The 16,802-nt window shown below is 44.7% G+C and overlaps 1 protein-coding gene across 1 annotated transcript in view; it reads left to right on the top strand.

Annotated features, from left to right (window-relative positions):
- LOC145358010 (glutamate receptor ionotropic, kainate 3-like) overlaps window positions 1-14,638 on the top strand; it is a 475,535-nt gene extending 460,897 nt beyond the window's left edge. The window contains exons 14-16 of the mRNA XM_080211688.1: window positions 7,730-7,955; window positions 9,808-10,058; window positions 13,782-14,638. Of these exons, the coding sequence (XP_080067814.1) occupies window positions 7,730-7,955; window positions 9,808-10,058; window positions 13,782-13,976 (672 nt within the window). The 3' untranslated portion in view covers window positions 13,977-14,638. The remainder of the gene's footprint in view (window positions 1-7,729; window positions 7,956-9,807; window positions 10,059-13,781) is intronic.
- Window positions 14,639-16,802: the final 2,164 nt, after the last annotated feature.

The following is a 16,802-nucleotide window of genomic DNA, read 5'->3' as shown; positions in this document are numbered from 1 at the left end:
TTTTAAGAAGAGACAGTAATCCAACTAAATGAACTGGCTGTTGCCTTTCTTAAAACAGAAAATAAAGAATTTTCCTATGATCTAATAATCATGCATCAAGATTTCAGTATATCAGCTATGAGTCAGTTGATTGTACTCTCTGTCAAACTCACTGCCTGATGTCTCACAGTATGTTCCTGAGTCTGGGGTGGCACGGAAGTTAGCACTGCTACCTCACAGAGCCAGGGACCTGGGTTCGATTCGCGACTTGGGTCACTGACTGAGTGGAGTTTGCACATTCTTCCCAGACTGCTTGGGTTTCCTCTGGGTGCTCCAGTTTCCTCCCACAGTCCAAAGATATGCGGTTCGCTGGATTGGCCATGCTAATTTGCTCCTTAATTTGGGGGAGGTGACTAGCTAGGGTAAAATGCATGAGGTTATGGGGATAGAGCCTGGGTGGGGTTGTGGTCTGTGCAGACTCGATAGGCTGAATGTCCTCCTGCACTGTAGGATACTATGATTCTATGATTCTACTAGAAGGTTTGTGAGTTCAAGTCCCACTCCAGAACCTGAGCTCAAAATTCAAGGTTGACATTCAAGTGCAATACTGAGGGAGAGACTCTCACTCCCCACCCTCAGCTGCTTCTCGATGCAGAGTACCCACCCACATCACCCCCCTCTCTCTCTCTCTCTCTCACACACACACACACACACACACACACACACACACACACACACACACACACACACACACACACACACACACACCCTCCCAGTTATGGCCCCTGCCTCCCATCATGTGCCCACCTCTTTCAGGCCCTCCACCCTTTTGGGCTCTTCCCAGGCACAAGGCTGATTACGCTGAGAATGAGGCTGGTAACATCGTGAAAGGCAAGAAACCAGGCACAAACCTGATTCTTTTTTTTGCCCCTCGCCCAATCTTACCAGCTCGCCACGCTGATCAGGCAGTGTGACAAGCCAGTAAGACCACCACCCTCTCCCCCCTCATTGGTTTTCAGTCACAACCTGGCACTTCACCATTTTTTGGTCAGATTCTGTCCAGCATCTTTTAAAGTGAAGGGTTCACAGTGGGTTGTGTGTTTTCGTGCCGTTAAATAGTTAGGAGGTTGGTTCTCAAGGGATTTTTTTAAAACTGGCACAGATTATATATTCTGGCTGCCTAATGGCTCGCAGTGTATTCCTAAATCTGCTTCACAGATGAGCTGAACCGATGCTTCTGATGCCTTTGATGGAACTGCCTGCGCGCAGTCCTTGGCAGATCTTTTAAACAAAGAAAACATAGCTGTCTCCACATGGCTTTTCATAAGTGTAATGCCCCTTCCAAATAAGGTGCATGCTTATGATGATCCCATATCTGTTTTGTGCATGGATCATAAGTTGGATCCTCTTTAACACGTGCAGGTCATGCAGTGAGTAGCTTTCAGTCAGATCAATGTCAGAAACATGGGTTTTGATGCTGATTGGAAGTTTTGGACCCAATATTTCTCAAACTTTTGTCAAAGACAACATGAAGTAATACTTTATCATCTCTGCAGGAATGCCAGTCAAATAAATGTGTCAAACTCACAGAAAACAGTATGACCTAGGAGCAGAAAAAAGCAATTATCTGTATAACAGGTGTTAACAGTCAACCAGTAGGTTTGTCATCTATAACTCACCAGGGTGATAGGCTGTAAGAACATAAGAAATAGGAGCAGGAGTAGGCCATCTAGCCCTTCGAGCCTGCCCCACCATTCAATAAGATCATTCCGGTTAAGCGAAAGGATGGGAAAGGTAGGATTAGAGAGCCGTGGATTACGGGGGATATTGAAGACTTGGTCAGGAAGAAGAGGGAGGCGTATGTTAGGTCAAAACAAATGGGTACGGAGTGTGCGCTGGAGGAATATAGAGAGAGTAGGAGGGAGCTAAAAAGGGGAATTAGAAGGGCGAAGAGAGGGCGTGAGATGGCTTTGGCTGGTAGGATTAAGGAAAATTCTAAGGCATTTTATTCCTATATTAGAGGCAAGAGAGTAGTTAGAGGGAAAATTGGTCCTCTTAGGGACAAGAGTGGAGAGTTGTGTATTGAGTCGGAGGGAATGGGGGAGCTCCTGAATGAATACTTCGCGTCGGTATTCACGAAGGAGAGGGGTTCGGAATCGTGCGGTCTCTTGGAGGGAACGGAGGTTCAGTTGCAGGATATAGTTATTACGAGAGAGGAAGTGCTAGGGCTTTTAGGTAGCGTAAGGACGGATAAAGCTCCGGAGCCTGATGGTATTTATCCCAGGCTGCTTAGGGAGGCGAAAGATGAAATTGCTGGGCCTCTGGCGCACATCTTTGTCTCTTCTTTGGACACAGGTGAGGTCCCAGAAGACTGGAGGGTAGCAAATGTGGTCCCGTTGTTCAAAAAAGGTAGTAGGGATAACCCTGGGAATTATAGGCCGGTGAGTTTGACATCGGTGGTAGGGAAGTTAATGGAAAAAATACTTAGGGGTAGGATGTATGAGCATTTGGAGCGTTGCGATCTGATTAGGGATACGCAACATGGCTTTGTTAGAGGGAGGTCTTGCCTTGCGAATCTGGTGGAATTCTTTGAGGAGGTGACAAAAACGGTTGACGATGGGAGAGCCGTTGATGTCATCTATATGGATTTCAGTAAGGCGTTTGACAAAGTCCCTCACGGTAGGCTGGTAGAGAAGGTTAAGGCGCATGGGATACGAGGCCAGGTAGCTAGGTGGATTGAGAACTGGCTGGGAAATAGGAGACAGAGGGTAGTTGTGGAGGGTACCTTGTCGGGCTGGAGGCCAGTGACCAGTGGTGTGCCGCAGGGCTCAGTACTGGGACCTCTCCTCTTTGTAGTCTACATAAATGACTTGGAAGAGGGCGTAGGTGGTGTGATCAGCAAGTTTGCTGATGACACCAAGATGGCAGGGTTGGCGGGTACGGAACTGGATTGTCAGGTGATACAACAGGATATAGATAGGTTGGTGCAGTGGGCAGATAGGTGGCAGATGGCATTTAATCCTGACAAATGCGAGGTGATGCATTTTGGACGGAATAATGCAGAGAGGAGCTATGTGATAAAAGGTAGGCCGATTAGGAGTATAGACATACAGAGGGACCTGGGAGTGCAGGTTCACAAATCCATGAAGGTTGCGTCACAAGTGGAGAACGTTGTTAGGAAGGCTTATGGGATGTTAGCCTTTATAGGAAGGGGCTTAGAGTATAAAAGCTGCCGTCTAATGCTTCAGTTGTACAGAACGTTGGTTAGACCGCATTTGGAGTATTGCGTCCAGTTCTGGTCACCTTACTACCGGAAGGACGTGGAGTCTCTGGCAAGGGTGCAGAGGAGGTTTACCAGGATGTTGCCTGGCATGGGGGGACTGGGTTACGAGGAGAGATTGAAGAGACTGGGGCTATTCTCCTTGGAAAGACGGAGATTGAGAGGGGACATGATAGAGGTATATAAGATACTGAAGGGAATAGATAGAGTTAATAGTGAGAGACTGCTCCCTAGACTGGGTACGAACACGAGAGGTCATCACTTAAGGGTGAGGGGGGGGAGGTATAATTTGGAGGTAAGAAGAAGGTTCTTTACGCAGAGAGTTGTGGGGGTCTGGAATGCGCTACCGAGTAGGGCGGTGGAGGCAGGAACGTTGGACTCGTTTAAGATGCAGTTAGATAGGCATATGAGTGAAACGGGAATGGAGGGATATGGTAGGGGCTATTAAATAGGGTTAAACCTCGGGAGACACCGGAAGGGCAGGCTGTATGATTAATATTTTTTGTCTTTATTCCACAGGTGGAGGTCCACCTCGTGTCAAGCGAGGGGCATGCACACGGTGGGTCGTGCGTGGGCTGCTCTTGGAAGTCCAGGAGTGGCCTAGTACTTCGTGTCAGTGTGTGTGCTTGATCCTGGACCGGTAGACGGGCGCCGCAACAGCTCAGTGACTAGCACTGCTAGCTGTGCAGATACATGGATTTGGGCCTGTGTCTGTGGGAGTTTGCGCATTCTCCCTGTGGTTGCGTGGGTTTCCTCCGGGCGCTCCGGTTTCCTCCCACACCCCAAAGATGTGCTCTTAGGCTAATCGGTTTTTACCAAATTGACACTATTTCTTCCCTGAATCTGACTGAGTAGGGTCCCATTCGTAGACATGCAGGGTAGAATAGGTGTAGGGTGATGCGGCGGCGCGGGCTCGTTGGGCCGAAGGGCCTGTTTCCCGTGCTGGGTTGTTCTTTGTTCTTTGTATCATGGCTGATCTGAAATGGATCAGTTCCACTTTCCCGCTCTATCTCCCCATAACCCTTAATTCCCTTGTCTGTCAAAAACCTATCTACCCGTGACTTAAATATATTTAGCGAGGTAGCCTCTACCACTCAACGGGCAGAGAATTCCAGAGATTCACCACCCTTTGAGAGAAGAAGTTCCTCCTCAACTCCGATCTAAACTGCGCCCCCCCCCCCCCACCCCACCGCCCAGTGCCCTCTAGTCCTGCTATCCTTTCTAAGCGGGAAAAATCTCTCTACCTCTACTCTATCCATCCCTTTCATTATCTTATATGTCTCTATAAGATCCCCCCTCATCCTTCTAAATTCCATTGAGTACAGACCCAGTCTATTTAGTCTCTCTTCATAGTCCAGTTTTTATACTGGTGTAGCAGTTTTTATACCTGGTGCTAACATGGAACGTTGGCTGGTGATGTTCAGGTTGCCCCACATCAAGATCTTCCCACTCTTTCTCCCTCCCCCTCTCTCCCATACCCTCCATTCCTCCCTCCTAGTTCCTCCAACTGTCATACCCTCTCCAGAATATGCTGGTAAATAATGAATTCCACCCAGTGGCTGTCATTTAGGCAAGGTGGCAGTGAAGGTCGGATGAGGGGGAGGTTGCCAGGTTAGGGGGTAGGCACAGTGGTTAGCACTGCTGTCTCACAGCTCCAGGGACCCGGTTCAATTCCAGGCTTAGGCCACTGTCTGTGTGGAGTTTGCACGTTGTCCCCGTGTCTGCGTGGGTTTCCTCCGGGTGCTCCGGTTTTCTCTCACGGTTTGAAAGACGTGCTGGTTAGGTGCACTGGCCATGTTAAAATTTTCCCTCAGTGTACCCAAATAAGTACCAGTGTGTGGGGACTAGGGGATTTTCACAGTATCTTCATTGCAGTGTCAATGTAAGCCTACTTGTAAGTCGAAGGTGTGGGTCAGTTGAATAGTCCTTGGGAGATGGGTTAAAATCCTATTGTTGCAGCTGGTAGAATTTAATTCAAATACTCCTATAATATAAAGCTTAGCTTCAACAATAGTGAACATAAAGCTACCATCAATTTTTGTAAAAACCCATCTGGTCCTTAATCTCCCTTAAGAAAAGAAATCTGCCACCTTACTCAGTCTTTCCTGCAAGTGTCTCCAGATGCACAGCAGTGTAGTCGACTCTTAACTACCCTCTAAAATGGCCTAGTAAGCCATTCAGTACAAGGACTATTAGGGATGGCAATAAATACTGGCCTTACCGTGGTGCCCACATCTTATGAAAGAATAAAAGAAAATTAACCTTCTTAGGTGACATGGCTATCATTGTTGCAAGTTTGGCAGCATGTGCAAGCTGTGAGATGTGAATATAAAGCTTGCAACATTGCCAAGTGTGTGTGAGGGCGATGCAAAACTATCAATGTCCGACATAAGTTCTGATTGATAGAAATTGTTGGTAAATAACTGATGGGGATGTGATGAATTGAGTAGTGACTGTGATGCAGTTCATTGAATATGACATTTGAAAATACAGTTATTGACCTTCACCATTCCTGTCGAGTCAATAAACCCTTATCCACACTGCTTGCATGTTCTTGGAGCTATACTCCTGGAACAAACCACCTCTGTGACCTCTTGACTCTGCCTTCTGAGCCTGTGCCTGGAGGACGTCCAATGACCCATACAGCATATCTTTTCTCCATTTCATCTCCCTCATTACTTTCTTAGTGGGTCATTAGTGGGTAGCACAGTGGTTACCACTGTTGCCTCACAGCACCAGGGACCTGGGTTCAATTCCAACCTTGGGTGACTGTGTCTGTGTGGAATTTGCACATTCTCCCCATGCAAATGTGGGTTTCCTCCGGGTGGCCCAGTTTCCACCCACACTCCAAAGATGTGCAGGCTAGGCGGATTGGCCATGCTAAATTTCCCCTTAAAGTCAGGGGGACTAGCAGGGTAAACACGAGGGATTACAGGATATAGCCTGGGTGGCGATTGTTGTTGGTGCAGGCTCGATGGGCCAAATGGCCTCCTCCTGCACTGTAGGGTTTCTATGATTTCACCAAGATCTCTAGTACTAGGAAATAGCCCTCTCTTGGGGCTGATGTGTGCAGGCAATGAGCAGAATGGGTTATGCCGGCTACGCACAAATGTCATTCCAATGATTTGGCAGCATAAATTTGGCGAACTGTATGCTACTGAATGAATATGGGATGTCGCACATCACAATCTCCTGCACAAGTAATTGAGAGCTTTCCAATTTATCCTCCAATAACAGGTCCTATTTTTCTCCAAGCATATAGTTTCACATAAGAGGTAATAATGGTACCTGTACAACCCAGACCATTGTACAAACTGATTTACCTGACTGGCCAATTCTCAATTTACAGCATTACATTACTTACACAAACTGTATTAAATTTCAGTTCTACATATTTGAAATTGGGGGCATCATTATTGCCCTCTCATTTCTCAATGAATCAGCCATAGTTGGGCATCATACATTCACGCTTACTTCAGCTGATGCCTATTACCACGGTAACTGGTGACCAGCTCTTTTCACAACTTGGAAACAAATGCTGTTCTCAGATTAGACTGGGGTCAGCTGTTGCTTGGTCATCAAGTGGTCAAAGGTTTTCGAAATGAATTTTATAGGTCTCGACTGATTCTCTGGTGGATGTCTATGATCACAGAAGGAACCAGATTGTAATTTTTTACCTGTAACTCTACGTCTGCTGCCCTTGGAGAGATGTGTAGGCATTAGCATGAGAGCCTCGTTTGCTGCATTTGCCATGTTAAGGAAAGGAATCGAATAGGGGTTCTTCTGTACTATATTTCTACAACACATCCTCACTGTAAGATTGACTGAGAGTCATGCACACAAGTATCAACTGACAGGCAGCTAAAGAGTTTTGATTTTCAATAGTACTGAATGGACAATAAACAATACATTGTATGCGTGATGATGCAGAGATGCTGGCATTGGACTGGGGTGGGCACAGTAAGAAGTCTCAAAACACCAGCTTAAAGTCCAACAGGTTTATTTGGAATCACAAGCTTTCAAAACACTGCTCCTTCATCAGGTGAGTGAGACTTCTTATTGTATATATGAGATTATGATTGGCAGTGTTTTATCCGGAGAACGAGAAGTTATTGAAAATACCTGTCTCCTCTCTACTGAAGGGGTTGCCTTCAGCGAGGATGCCACTGGTGTACACCTAACCATCATTCCAAAGAAATCGAAAAAGAAGAAACATCTGAATTTCTGAAATAATGTTGAAATAGGGAGGAGATGGATTTGTTCACAGTGCTAACAGATACCCAGCTTTCAGCTCCTGAGCTAAATCTCTAGTCCATATTTCTAGGCTGGCAGCTGTCACATTTATTTGCTACTGTTTTGATCCCCTAAGTGCACTTATATGCAGACGCAAACTGTCATGTAAAAATTCAACAGATGATTAAGCATTTCAGCACAAACCGCTGACAAAATTATTTGTTCATTTTGCAACAGAAATCAAAAATTTCCACTTTTGAGAAGATGTGGGCTTTCATGAGCAGCAGGCAGCAAACAGCACTCGTTAAATCTAACGAGGAAGGAATCCAGCGAGTTCTTGGTGCCGACTATGCCTTTCTAATGGAATCAACCACCATTGAATATGTCACCCAGAGGAACTGCAACCTGACCCAAATCGGAAGTCCCATGGACTCAAAAGGCTACGGCATCGGAACTCCCCTTGGTATGAAACACTTCACTAGCCTTTGGTGCAGGGTTGAGCAGAATCTGTCCACTAATAACTATTTTATTTTTAACGAAATCTCTCCTGACTCATCCAAGTAGATAAAAAAGGATTGTTCTCTTTTTTTTTTAACAACAGTTACAAGGTCAGCTACGTAACCTGTCACAAGGTTAATGCAAAGCAGTTTTAACTTCACGTGGTACTGATGAGAAACATGGGGTACAACTCCATGTTACAAAACCATTGCGCAAAATGCAGAAAAAAAATGGAGCAATGCAATCTCACATTGCTATGACTTTGCATAAACACTAGTATAACCACAACCAGTGTAAGGACAACCTAAAAAGAAACTCAAGTGACTATGATGATCTCTTTTGAGACTGATGATGTCCAAAAAATAAATTTGAGCTTCCAATTAATAACCAGAAGGATGAAACAGTTTGTTTCAAGACAATTACGGTATCAAAAGACAAAAAGCACTATTGACTAAGCACTACTTTTGAAGGCAACGTATAAATTGAACCATGGAACAGAATACAGCCCTTCCCTTATTTTTAACCCAAGTGAAAAAACACATTTTACAGATATACATTACAATGTCCTTTAAACAGACACTAAATTCTCCCAGAATCAGTCTAACATGATTCTTAGTTCCAGAAGGTTTACTTTTTTCCCTTTCTCAGTCCAGTAACCTCTAACCCAGATCTGTCCTTCATGGCGAGAGTATTACTGGGAATCCTCCCTGTAGTCCAAGTTAAGCAAATCTTTCGGCTTCATTTTAACCCAAGAATTTGGTCTTTTTTAATCTGAGCACCAACTTCCACCTACATTCCAGTGCAATGAACCATGGAGAGTTTCAGCTTCTAACTGCTCTTTCTCTGTCCTGTACACTGGCAGAATAACTGTGCATACATTCAGTGATATTTTAGGGATATTTTAGGAAAGCCTGTATGCTGATGTTTATAACCTCTAGAGCCTGCTCCATATCAACATGAAGCATGTGGGTCATGTATCCAGTTAATAATGCTGATTAGCTATCCTTGAGATCCTGATCTTCTTTCGTTTTGGGACTAAATGAACAGTTTAAAGTGCAACAGTTTACAACCAGACATTCTCAACATTTTTCTGGAACTTGGAAATTCAGAGTCTGTTCGTTGGCATTACAGCTGCATTCACCATTCAATGCAAGTGTGAATACCATGCACCTTTACCCCAGTAAAATAGTAGAACAATCCAGACCTTCCTTTAATCTTGACTGTAAACTGAAGACACAGACCCAAAACATCATCATCTTATAGGCCTCATGAACTGTAACATGACTGATTGCGACTGAATGAATGTAATTTGCAACATGAGAAGATGCTGGAAACTCTCAGCAGGTCTGGCAGCATCTGTAAGGAGAGAGAAGAGCTGACGTTTCGAGTCCAGATGAAGAAATGTCAGCTCTTTTCTCTCCATACAGATGCTGCCAGACATGCTGAGGTTTTCCTGCATTTTCTCTTTTGGTTTTCATTCACGTTCTAGCATCCGCATTAATTTGCTTTTATGTTTATGTAATTTGCAAACGCCTTGGCTGAGATCCAGCTGTCTTATCAGATCTTCGCTGTCATTAGCGTTTAGCCAAAAATCATTGAGCAAAACACAGTGCTAATGGTACATGATGACCCTGCCATTGCAACCAGCCTCCAAAAACCGCAATCGCTAGTATGACTGCAAGCCAAATTTTAGACAAATTGCCTCATTGCAGACAGCCACGGAGCAGTATTTTCAAGACGGATGACAGTACAATCAGTTACTTTTTTTTTTAGCTGATCTTTACTGTTAACTTTTGTCTGCCCCTCCCTGTCCACAGGCTCGCCGTATAAAGAAAAGATAACCATTGCTGTTCTCCAGCTTCAGGAGGATGGCAAGCTGCACATGATAAAGGAGAAGTGGTGGCGAGGTAACGGCTGCCCCGAGGAGGAGAACAAGGAGGCCAGTGCCCTCGGGATACAAAACATCGGTGGCATCTTTATTGTGTTGGCAGCAGGGCTCGTGCTGTCGGTGTTTGTGGCAATAGGAGAGTTTATTTATAAACTCCGAAAAACTGCAGAACGCGAACAGGTAAGTGAGCAAAACAAAGGAGTAATTTGTACCTAATTACAGCCAGGAGAAGTCATACAGAATTTTATTCTTGACACTGGTTTCTCCGTTTCCCTGGAAACAGGACTGTTCTGATGCCATAACTTCCATTCTTGCCCCAACTCTCGGTTGCCCGTGGCAACAGGACTGATTCATTAAGCTCACAGGCAGCTGTCTGGAACTTTCACCTCTGGTTCTCGAGCTTAAAAACAACATGAAAATATGTCAAATCTAACAATACACGGACAGACACGTTGTGCGACTAGGTAGCTATCCGATAGTGTTCCCTGTTTAAGCTCCTGACAGATGTGAGGCTCGAATCTGTCTGAGGGCAGCAGAGATGTTATCAACAACATAGCAACACCAAACCTTGTTCGATCTATGTTGAGTTTAGTGGAAAGGAAAGACAAAGGGACAGCAAAACAGACCAAAAAAGGGGCATAGATGAGAGTGGGTAGGAAGATACATATTCCATTAGTAGAGGGGTCAATATCCAGGGACCATTGATGTAAGGTAAAAGGGAGAAGAGGAGATGAGGGGAAACTTCTCCACTCAGAGGGTGGAGCCTGGAACTCTCATAACATTTAAGGAGTATTTTGATATTCAGATGTGCTGCCATAAACTACAATGCTACGGGCGAAGTGCTGGAAAATGGCATTAGTGCAGTTAGATCATTGTTGACCCATATGGCCACGATGGATCGAATGGACTCATCCTGTGCTGCAAATGTCTAGAATCTGAGTATCCATGAAAAAAATAACCGAGTGTAAAAGTCCAATTCAGGGACTGCAACAACCACTAGCCCAATGGCCTTCAGTATATAATTTGACAAAAAGTGAAAGTTATTTCACAGTGCATAGGGGAAGTCAAAAATGGGTCAGAATGGGTGGCACAGTGGTTAGCACTGCTGCCTCACAGCGCCGGCAACCCGGGTTATATTTCCAGCCTCGGGTGACCGTGTGGAGTCTGCACATTCTCCCCATGTTTGTCAGGGTTTCCTCTGGGTGCTCCAGTTTCCTCCCACACTCCAAAGATGTGCATGTTAGGTAGATTGGCCATGCTAAATTGTCCCTTTTCGTCAGGAGGATTAGCAGGCTAATACGTGGTGTTACGGAGAGAGGGCCTGGGTGAGATTGTTGTAGGTGCAGGTTCTATGGGCCGAATGGCCTCATTCTGCACTCTAGGGATTCTATGAATGTGCCAGAGTGGAGCATCCCCTGGCGTGCCTGCAGTAAAACCATAGAACTTTACAGCACAGAAACAGGCCTTTTGCGCCTTCTTGGCTGTGCCAAACCATTTCTCTGCCTAATCCACTGACCTGCACCTGGACCATATCCCTCCACACCCCTCTCATCCATGTACCTGTCCAGGTTTTTCTTAAATGTTGAAAGTGAGCCCGCTTTCACCAATTCATCTGGCAGCTCATTCCACACTCCCAAGACTCTATATGTGAAGAAGCCCCCTCTAATATTCCCTTTAAACTTTTCCCCCTTCACCCTTAACCCATGCCCTCTAGATTTTTTTTATCCGCTAGCCTCAGTGGAAAAAGCCTGCTTGCATTCACTCTATCTATGCCCATCATAATTTTATACACCTCTATCACATGTCCCCTCATTCTTCTACGCTCCAGGGAATAAAGTCCTAACCTATTTAACCTTTCTCTGTAACTCACTTTGTCAAGTCCCGGCAACATCCTTGTAAACCTTCTCTGCATTCTTTCAATCTTATTAATATCTTTAATAAGTCTGCACATTTCCTGTAAGATAGTAAAAGAGTAAGTGACAAAAAGAAGATATTACACTACAATATTTACCAGTGTTACGAACTCGCTATTAACTCCCCAGAAAAAATTGAACCAATATATCTGATTAAGTTCAGAAAGAAATGTGCATTGCAGATGAATGTTGGTGTGACTTAACATTTCGTCATCCTGGCCAACTTGCCAGAGGACCTCTTGAGCGATGCTGCATCACAACATTGTAATGAAACACTGGCCTAGGCCTCTCGTCCTCCCCGTACAAAACTCTTCATTTCAGTTCTGCTGTTGTGGACTGTTCCTAATTAGAAATGAGCCACAGGGGGTAGAACAAAGTAGCCTGCAGCTCTGTTAAATATTATGTTAATAGAACTCTCTTAACCTGCTGTTTGGAGACTGTGATAACCTTGCTTCCGAATAGCATTCCTTTGCTTTCATTTACTGAGGGGCAAGAGTGAATTGTATAACACTGAACTTCTCAGAGGCCAGTGATTATGCCTGCAAATACAAGTTGAGCAAAATTTTTGCAAACCCAGGACGTAAAAGAGATGATTTGAAAAGCAAAAATTTACAGTTGAGCAGGTTGAAAATGTCTGCTGATTCTTTGGACCACCTCCTACTCGGATAGCGTACAGATGCTGTCAACGGGTGAGGATATTTTCTCCAGCCCAGCGGTCTACCTAATAATTGAGGACAAAGCAAGCTACACTGATGATGAGGAAATCAATATCGATTTGTGACATTTCAATGGACACAGGCATTAGGAGCCTCACATATTACACATTCCATGTTATTTTTTACACAGCCACCAGAATTCTCCAACCTCGCCTATGACTGGGATTCTCCAGCACTGTTGCAATGGGTGGAGTTTTGACCAAGCAGCAAGTTCTCCATCTTTGCTGGTGGCAGGGTGAACAAATTCAGAGAATTCCAGCCGACACGTAGTGAGCCTGACACCAATAATCCAATTCTTTATTAAATAATGGCATCACAAGCATGGCCAAAATCTATCATTCACACCTAGCTGTTCTTGAAGATGTGAGCCACCTTCTTGAACTCATCAGTCTGTGTGGAGGTGGTTAGCATTCTGCCTCACAGTGCCAGGGACATGGGTTCGATTCTGACCTCAAGTGACTGCCTGTGTGGCGTTTTGCACATTTTCCCTGTGCCTGTGTGGTTTTCCCCTGGGTGCTCTGGTTTCCTCCAAAGACGTGCAGTTTAGGTGGATTGGCCATGCTAAATTGTCCCTTATTGTCCCAGGTTAGGTGATTAATGTGGTAAATGTGTGCGGTTATGGGGATCGGGCCTGTGTAAGATGCTGTGTCGGTTATAAGAACATAAGAAACAGGAGCAGGAGTAGGCCATCTAGCCCCTCGAGCCTGCCCCGCCATTCAATAAGATCATGGCTGATCTGTCGTGGCTCAGTTCCACCTTCCCGCCCTCTCCCCATAACCCTTAATCCCCTTGCCTATTAAAAACCTATCAACCTGCGTCTTAAATATATTTAGCGAGGCAGCCTCCACCACTTCAACGGGCAGAAAATTCCAGAGATTCACCACCCTTTGAGTGAAGAAGTTCCTCCTCAACTCTGTTCTAAACCGCCCCCCCAGTTAGTTGGTGCAGACTTGATGGACTGAATGGCCTTCTCCTGCACTGTAGGGATTCTATGAAGTTGTTCCGACAACACTGGGAGGTCAAGATACTGGACATTTTGATCATGTAATGATGAAGGATTATGATAGCTGACCATAGTTTTAAGAAGACATTTCTTTTCTGTTTCTATTTAATCCTGTGACAAACTTTTATTATTCAATATGGCCAAAAGCTACGTATGGGGATTTTAATATTCCATTAGTATTCCAAATGTTCCATTCATAATTTTATTCTGCTGAAAAGTAAGATGGGATGTCTAACTAGCATCATCAAATGTGTGACTGATATTTTCCCAGAGATCCTTGTGCAGCACCATGGCCCAGGAACTTCGGTTATCCCTCACGTGCCAACGGCGAGTGAAACACAAGCCTCAGGCGCCAGTCATGGTGAAGACCGAGGCGGTGATCAACATGCACACGTTCAACGACCGACGACTGCCCGGGAAGGACAACATGACCTGCAACACTGGGCTGACCCCAGTGTTCCCCTAGGAGACACGCAGCCTGTGCTGGGAGCAGAATAGGCGCGCTCTAGCACTGAAAGAGGAGAGAGGCTGGAGCTTTGTTTCAGAGACAGGGCCTGTTGGACGTCGAAGGTGTTTCAAACAAAAAAAATGGCAAAAGTACCCCAGAGCATGGACAATGCAATATGAAACGCATGGAATAAAAAAAACATAAAAAAACAGCACAAGGCTGCAGGTAGTGTTTCTGAAACTTGAACCAGGACAAGCAGGGGACATCAGACTCCAAACACTAAACGCGTGCGAAATTTCAGTGCTGATATATTGGAAGAAATGTAACAAGGCAGTGGGCAGCAAGGCCAAGACAATAGAGGAAATGAAGTCTCAACAATGCAATTACACCTTGGTGGAAACCTCCAGCATGGCAATAACAGCACTCATTCTGTCAGCTACAGGTATTGACTCGGACAGGAAGCATCCGTGGATATTGATTTCAAGAGCGCTGCACACAGTACGTTCATTCAAGGGTGCAGTTGACCATTTAACTCACAGCATGGAAAGTTACTGTCATGTCTCGGCAGCTGTTACTCCTTTATCTTTTACCTCAGTGCTGTGCTTCCTTTCTGCCATTGGGAGAGACTTAATAGACAGAGCTGGAAGTGAATGGTGCCTCCACAAAACTGCGAGACTGGGGGTGGTGGTAAAGAAGAGGGGGGAGGGAGGGGATGCCAGGGGTGGGGTTGGGGGGGAGGGGGAACAAAACTCAAACTGGAAAGGACTAAACAGACATCAAGATGACGAGCAGAGTATACAAAATGTAGTTGTTTTCATATTTTGTGTCCAGTTTTTTATCTAATTGTTTAATTTGTGCTTGATTAACAGAAAGAACAAATGGTAGCCTTTTTATGAAATGATGGTTTTGAAGGGATTTTACCATGTGAAAAAAATTTTAATTCAGTAAAAATTACCAAAGAACTATCTGCTAACTAGGGGTAGTCTCTCGAGTATGTGTTGGCTTTTCTTAAAAAATAATTACCCCTTGGGTTTGTTTGTATATCTATATATATAAATCCTTGCATTCATTTTAAGTTACCAATGGCACAGGCACACAATGGGCGCGGTGGCACAGTGGTTAGCACTGCTGCCTCACAATGCCAGGGACCTGGGTTCGATTGCCGCCTTGAGTCCCTGTCTGTGTGGAGCTTGCACATTCTCCCCGTGTCTGCGTGGGTTTCCTCCGAGTGCTTCGGTTTCCTCCCGCAGCCTGAAAGACGTGCTAGTTCGGTGCATTGACCTGAACAGGCGCTGGACTGTGATGACTCGGGGAATTTCACAGTAACTTCATTGCAGTGTTAATGTAAGCCTTACTTGTGACACTATTAAGTAAACTTTAACAAAATCACAGACAGCTTTCGGTCTATCGTGACTGACAATATCTCACTGCCTCCCATAGTGTAGCTGGTTGGAGATTGATCCAGGAAACGCACTGAATCCTTGGGACATGGAATGCCAGCAAGAAGCAATGGGACTAACCTTTTGTCTGATGCCAGGTTGAACCATTACAAGCACATCTGACATGGCTGCATCCAAGCACGCCACTGTTGTCCAGATCTGAACAAGCTTATATTGGAAGCCCAGGCTGCATAGTTGGTCTCATTGACTTAGCAAACATTTAAGTTGAGCTGTTTCACATTTCCCTGCATACTTATTTTCCCCAATGCTTATTGTAAATGTTAAAACAGCTTATATTGTAACTCTGTCATTGGGGTAATTATAAATGTTGGCATTTGCAAAGTGGATTGAATTCTTTGTCATTGGTCAGGAAGTCAGAGAGAGCATTCATCGATTGGACCTTTATTATTCTTCTCAGTGATACGAGAAGGAGAGACAAAGAGAGATGGAGATAAAGGTAAGGAGGGAAATGGACCATAAAAACTAAGAGCAGGAGTAGGTAATCCTGCCCCTCGAGCCTGCTCCACCGTTTAATATAACCATAGCTGATCTCATCTCAGGCTCAACTCTACTTTCCTGCCTGTTTGCCATAACCCTTCAAACTAAGTTGTCTTCCTATGTTTCGTCATCCACCATGCTCTGGGATTCCACACCTTCACCACCCTTTGAAAGAAGTCATTTCTCCTCCTCTCTGTTTTAAATCTGCCACCCCTTACCCTAAAACTATGACCTCTTGTTCTAGATTCCCCTACAACAGAAAGAATCATCTCCATGTCTACTTTGTCAATCCCCCTTATTATCTTGTAGACCTCAATTAGATCTCAATCTCTTAATCATCTACACTCCAGGGAGTAGAGGCCTAAACTGTCCAATCTCTCTTTGTAAGACAAACCCCTCATCTGTGGAATCAATCCAGTTATGCTTCGTTTCTGGATACAAGCAGCAACATATGTTTGAGACAAAAAAAATCTTTCTAATTCTTTATCATTGAGACAAGTTTGGCTAATTGCTATGATTGTTGACATTATCATTAAAATCCTAATCCCTTAACCCCTGCCATGATCCATTATTAATGATTTTCATCCTTAATGCTCTCACACATTTGAATAAATTGTGTATAATTTTCTTTTTATCTTAATATTTATTCACATAGTTCACTGCCAATTGAAATGGTGATCTGCAATTTTACAGTGCAGCCTGCCACAGTAATGGAAGCAGGTGAGGGGGTGGACCATGGAAAGATCCATTGACATTGGGTGGGATCCCGTGGTTTCAGGACAAGTAAGGCTGTAACATCCTGCCCGTGGTGTCTGATTTCAGATGTTACAGTAGAGTCTACCATGCATTTCCTACTTTGACAGACTGTACTTTTTAAACTTCAGCAACTTGGGGGTTCTTGCACTTT

Source organism: Carcharhinus amblyrhynchos, chromosome 24, assembly GCF_965287045.1.
Source record: "Carcharhinus amblyrhynchos chromosome 24, sCarAmb.v2.hapA, whole genome shotgun sequence".
Classification (NCBI taxonomy): domain Eukaryota; kingdom Metazoa; phylum Chordata; class Chondrichthyes; order Carcharhiniformes; family Carcharhinidae; genus Carcharhinus; species Carcharhinus amblyrhynchos.
The sequence above is the reverse complement of the archived record's forward strand: the minus strand, read 5'-3'. Positions and strand labels throughout refer to the sequence as shown.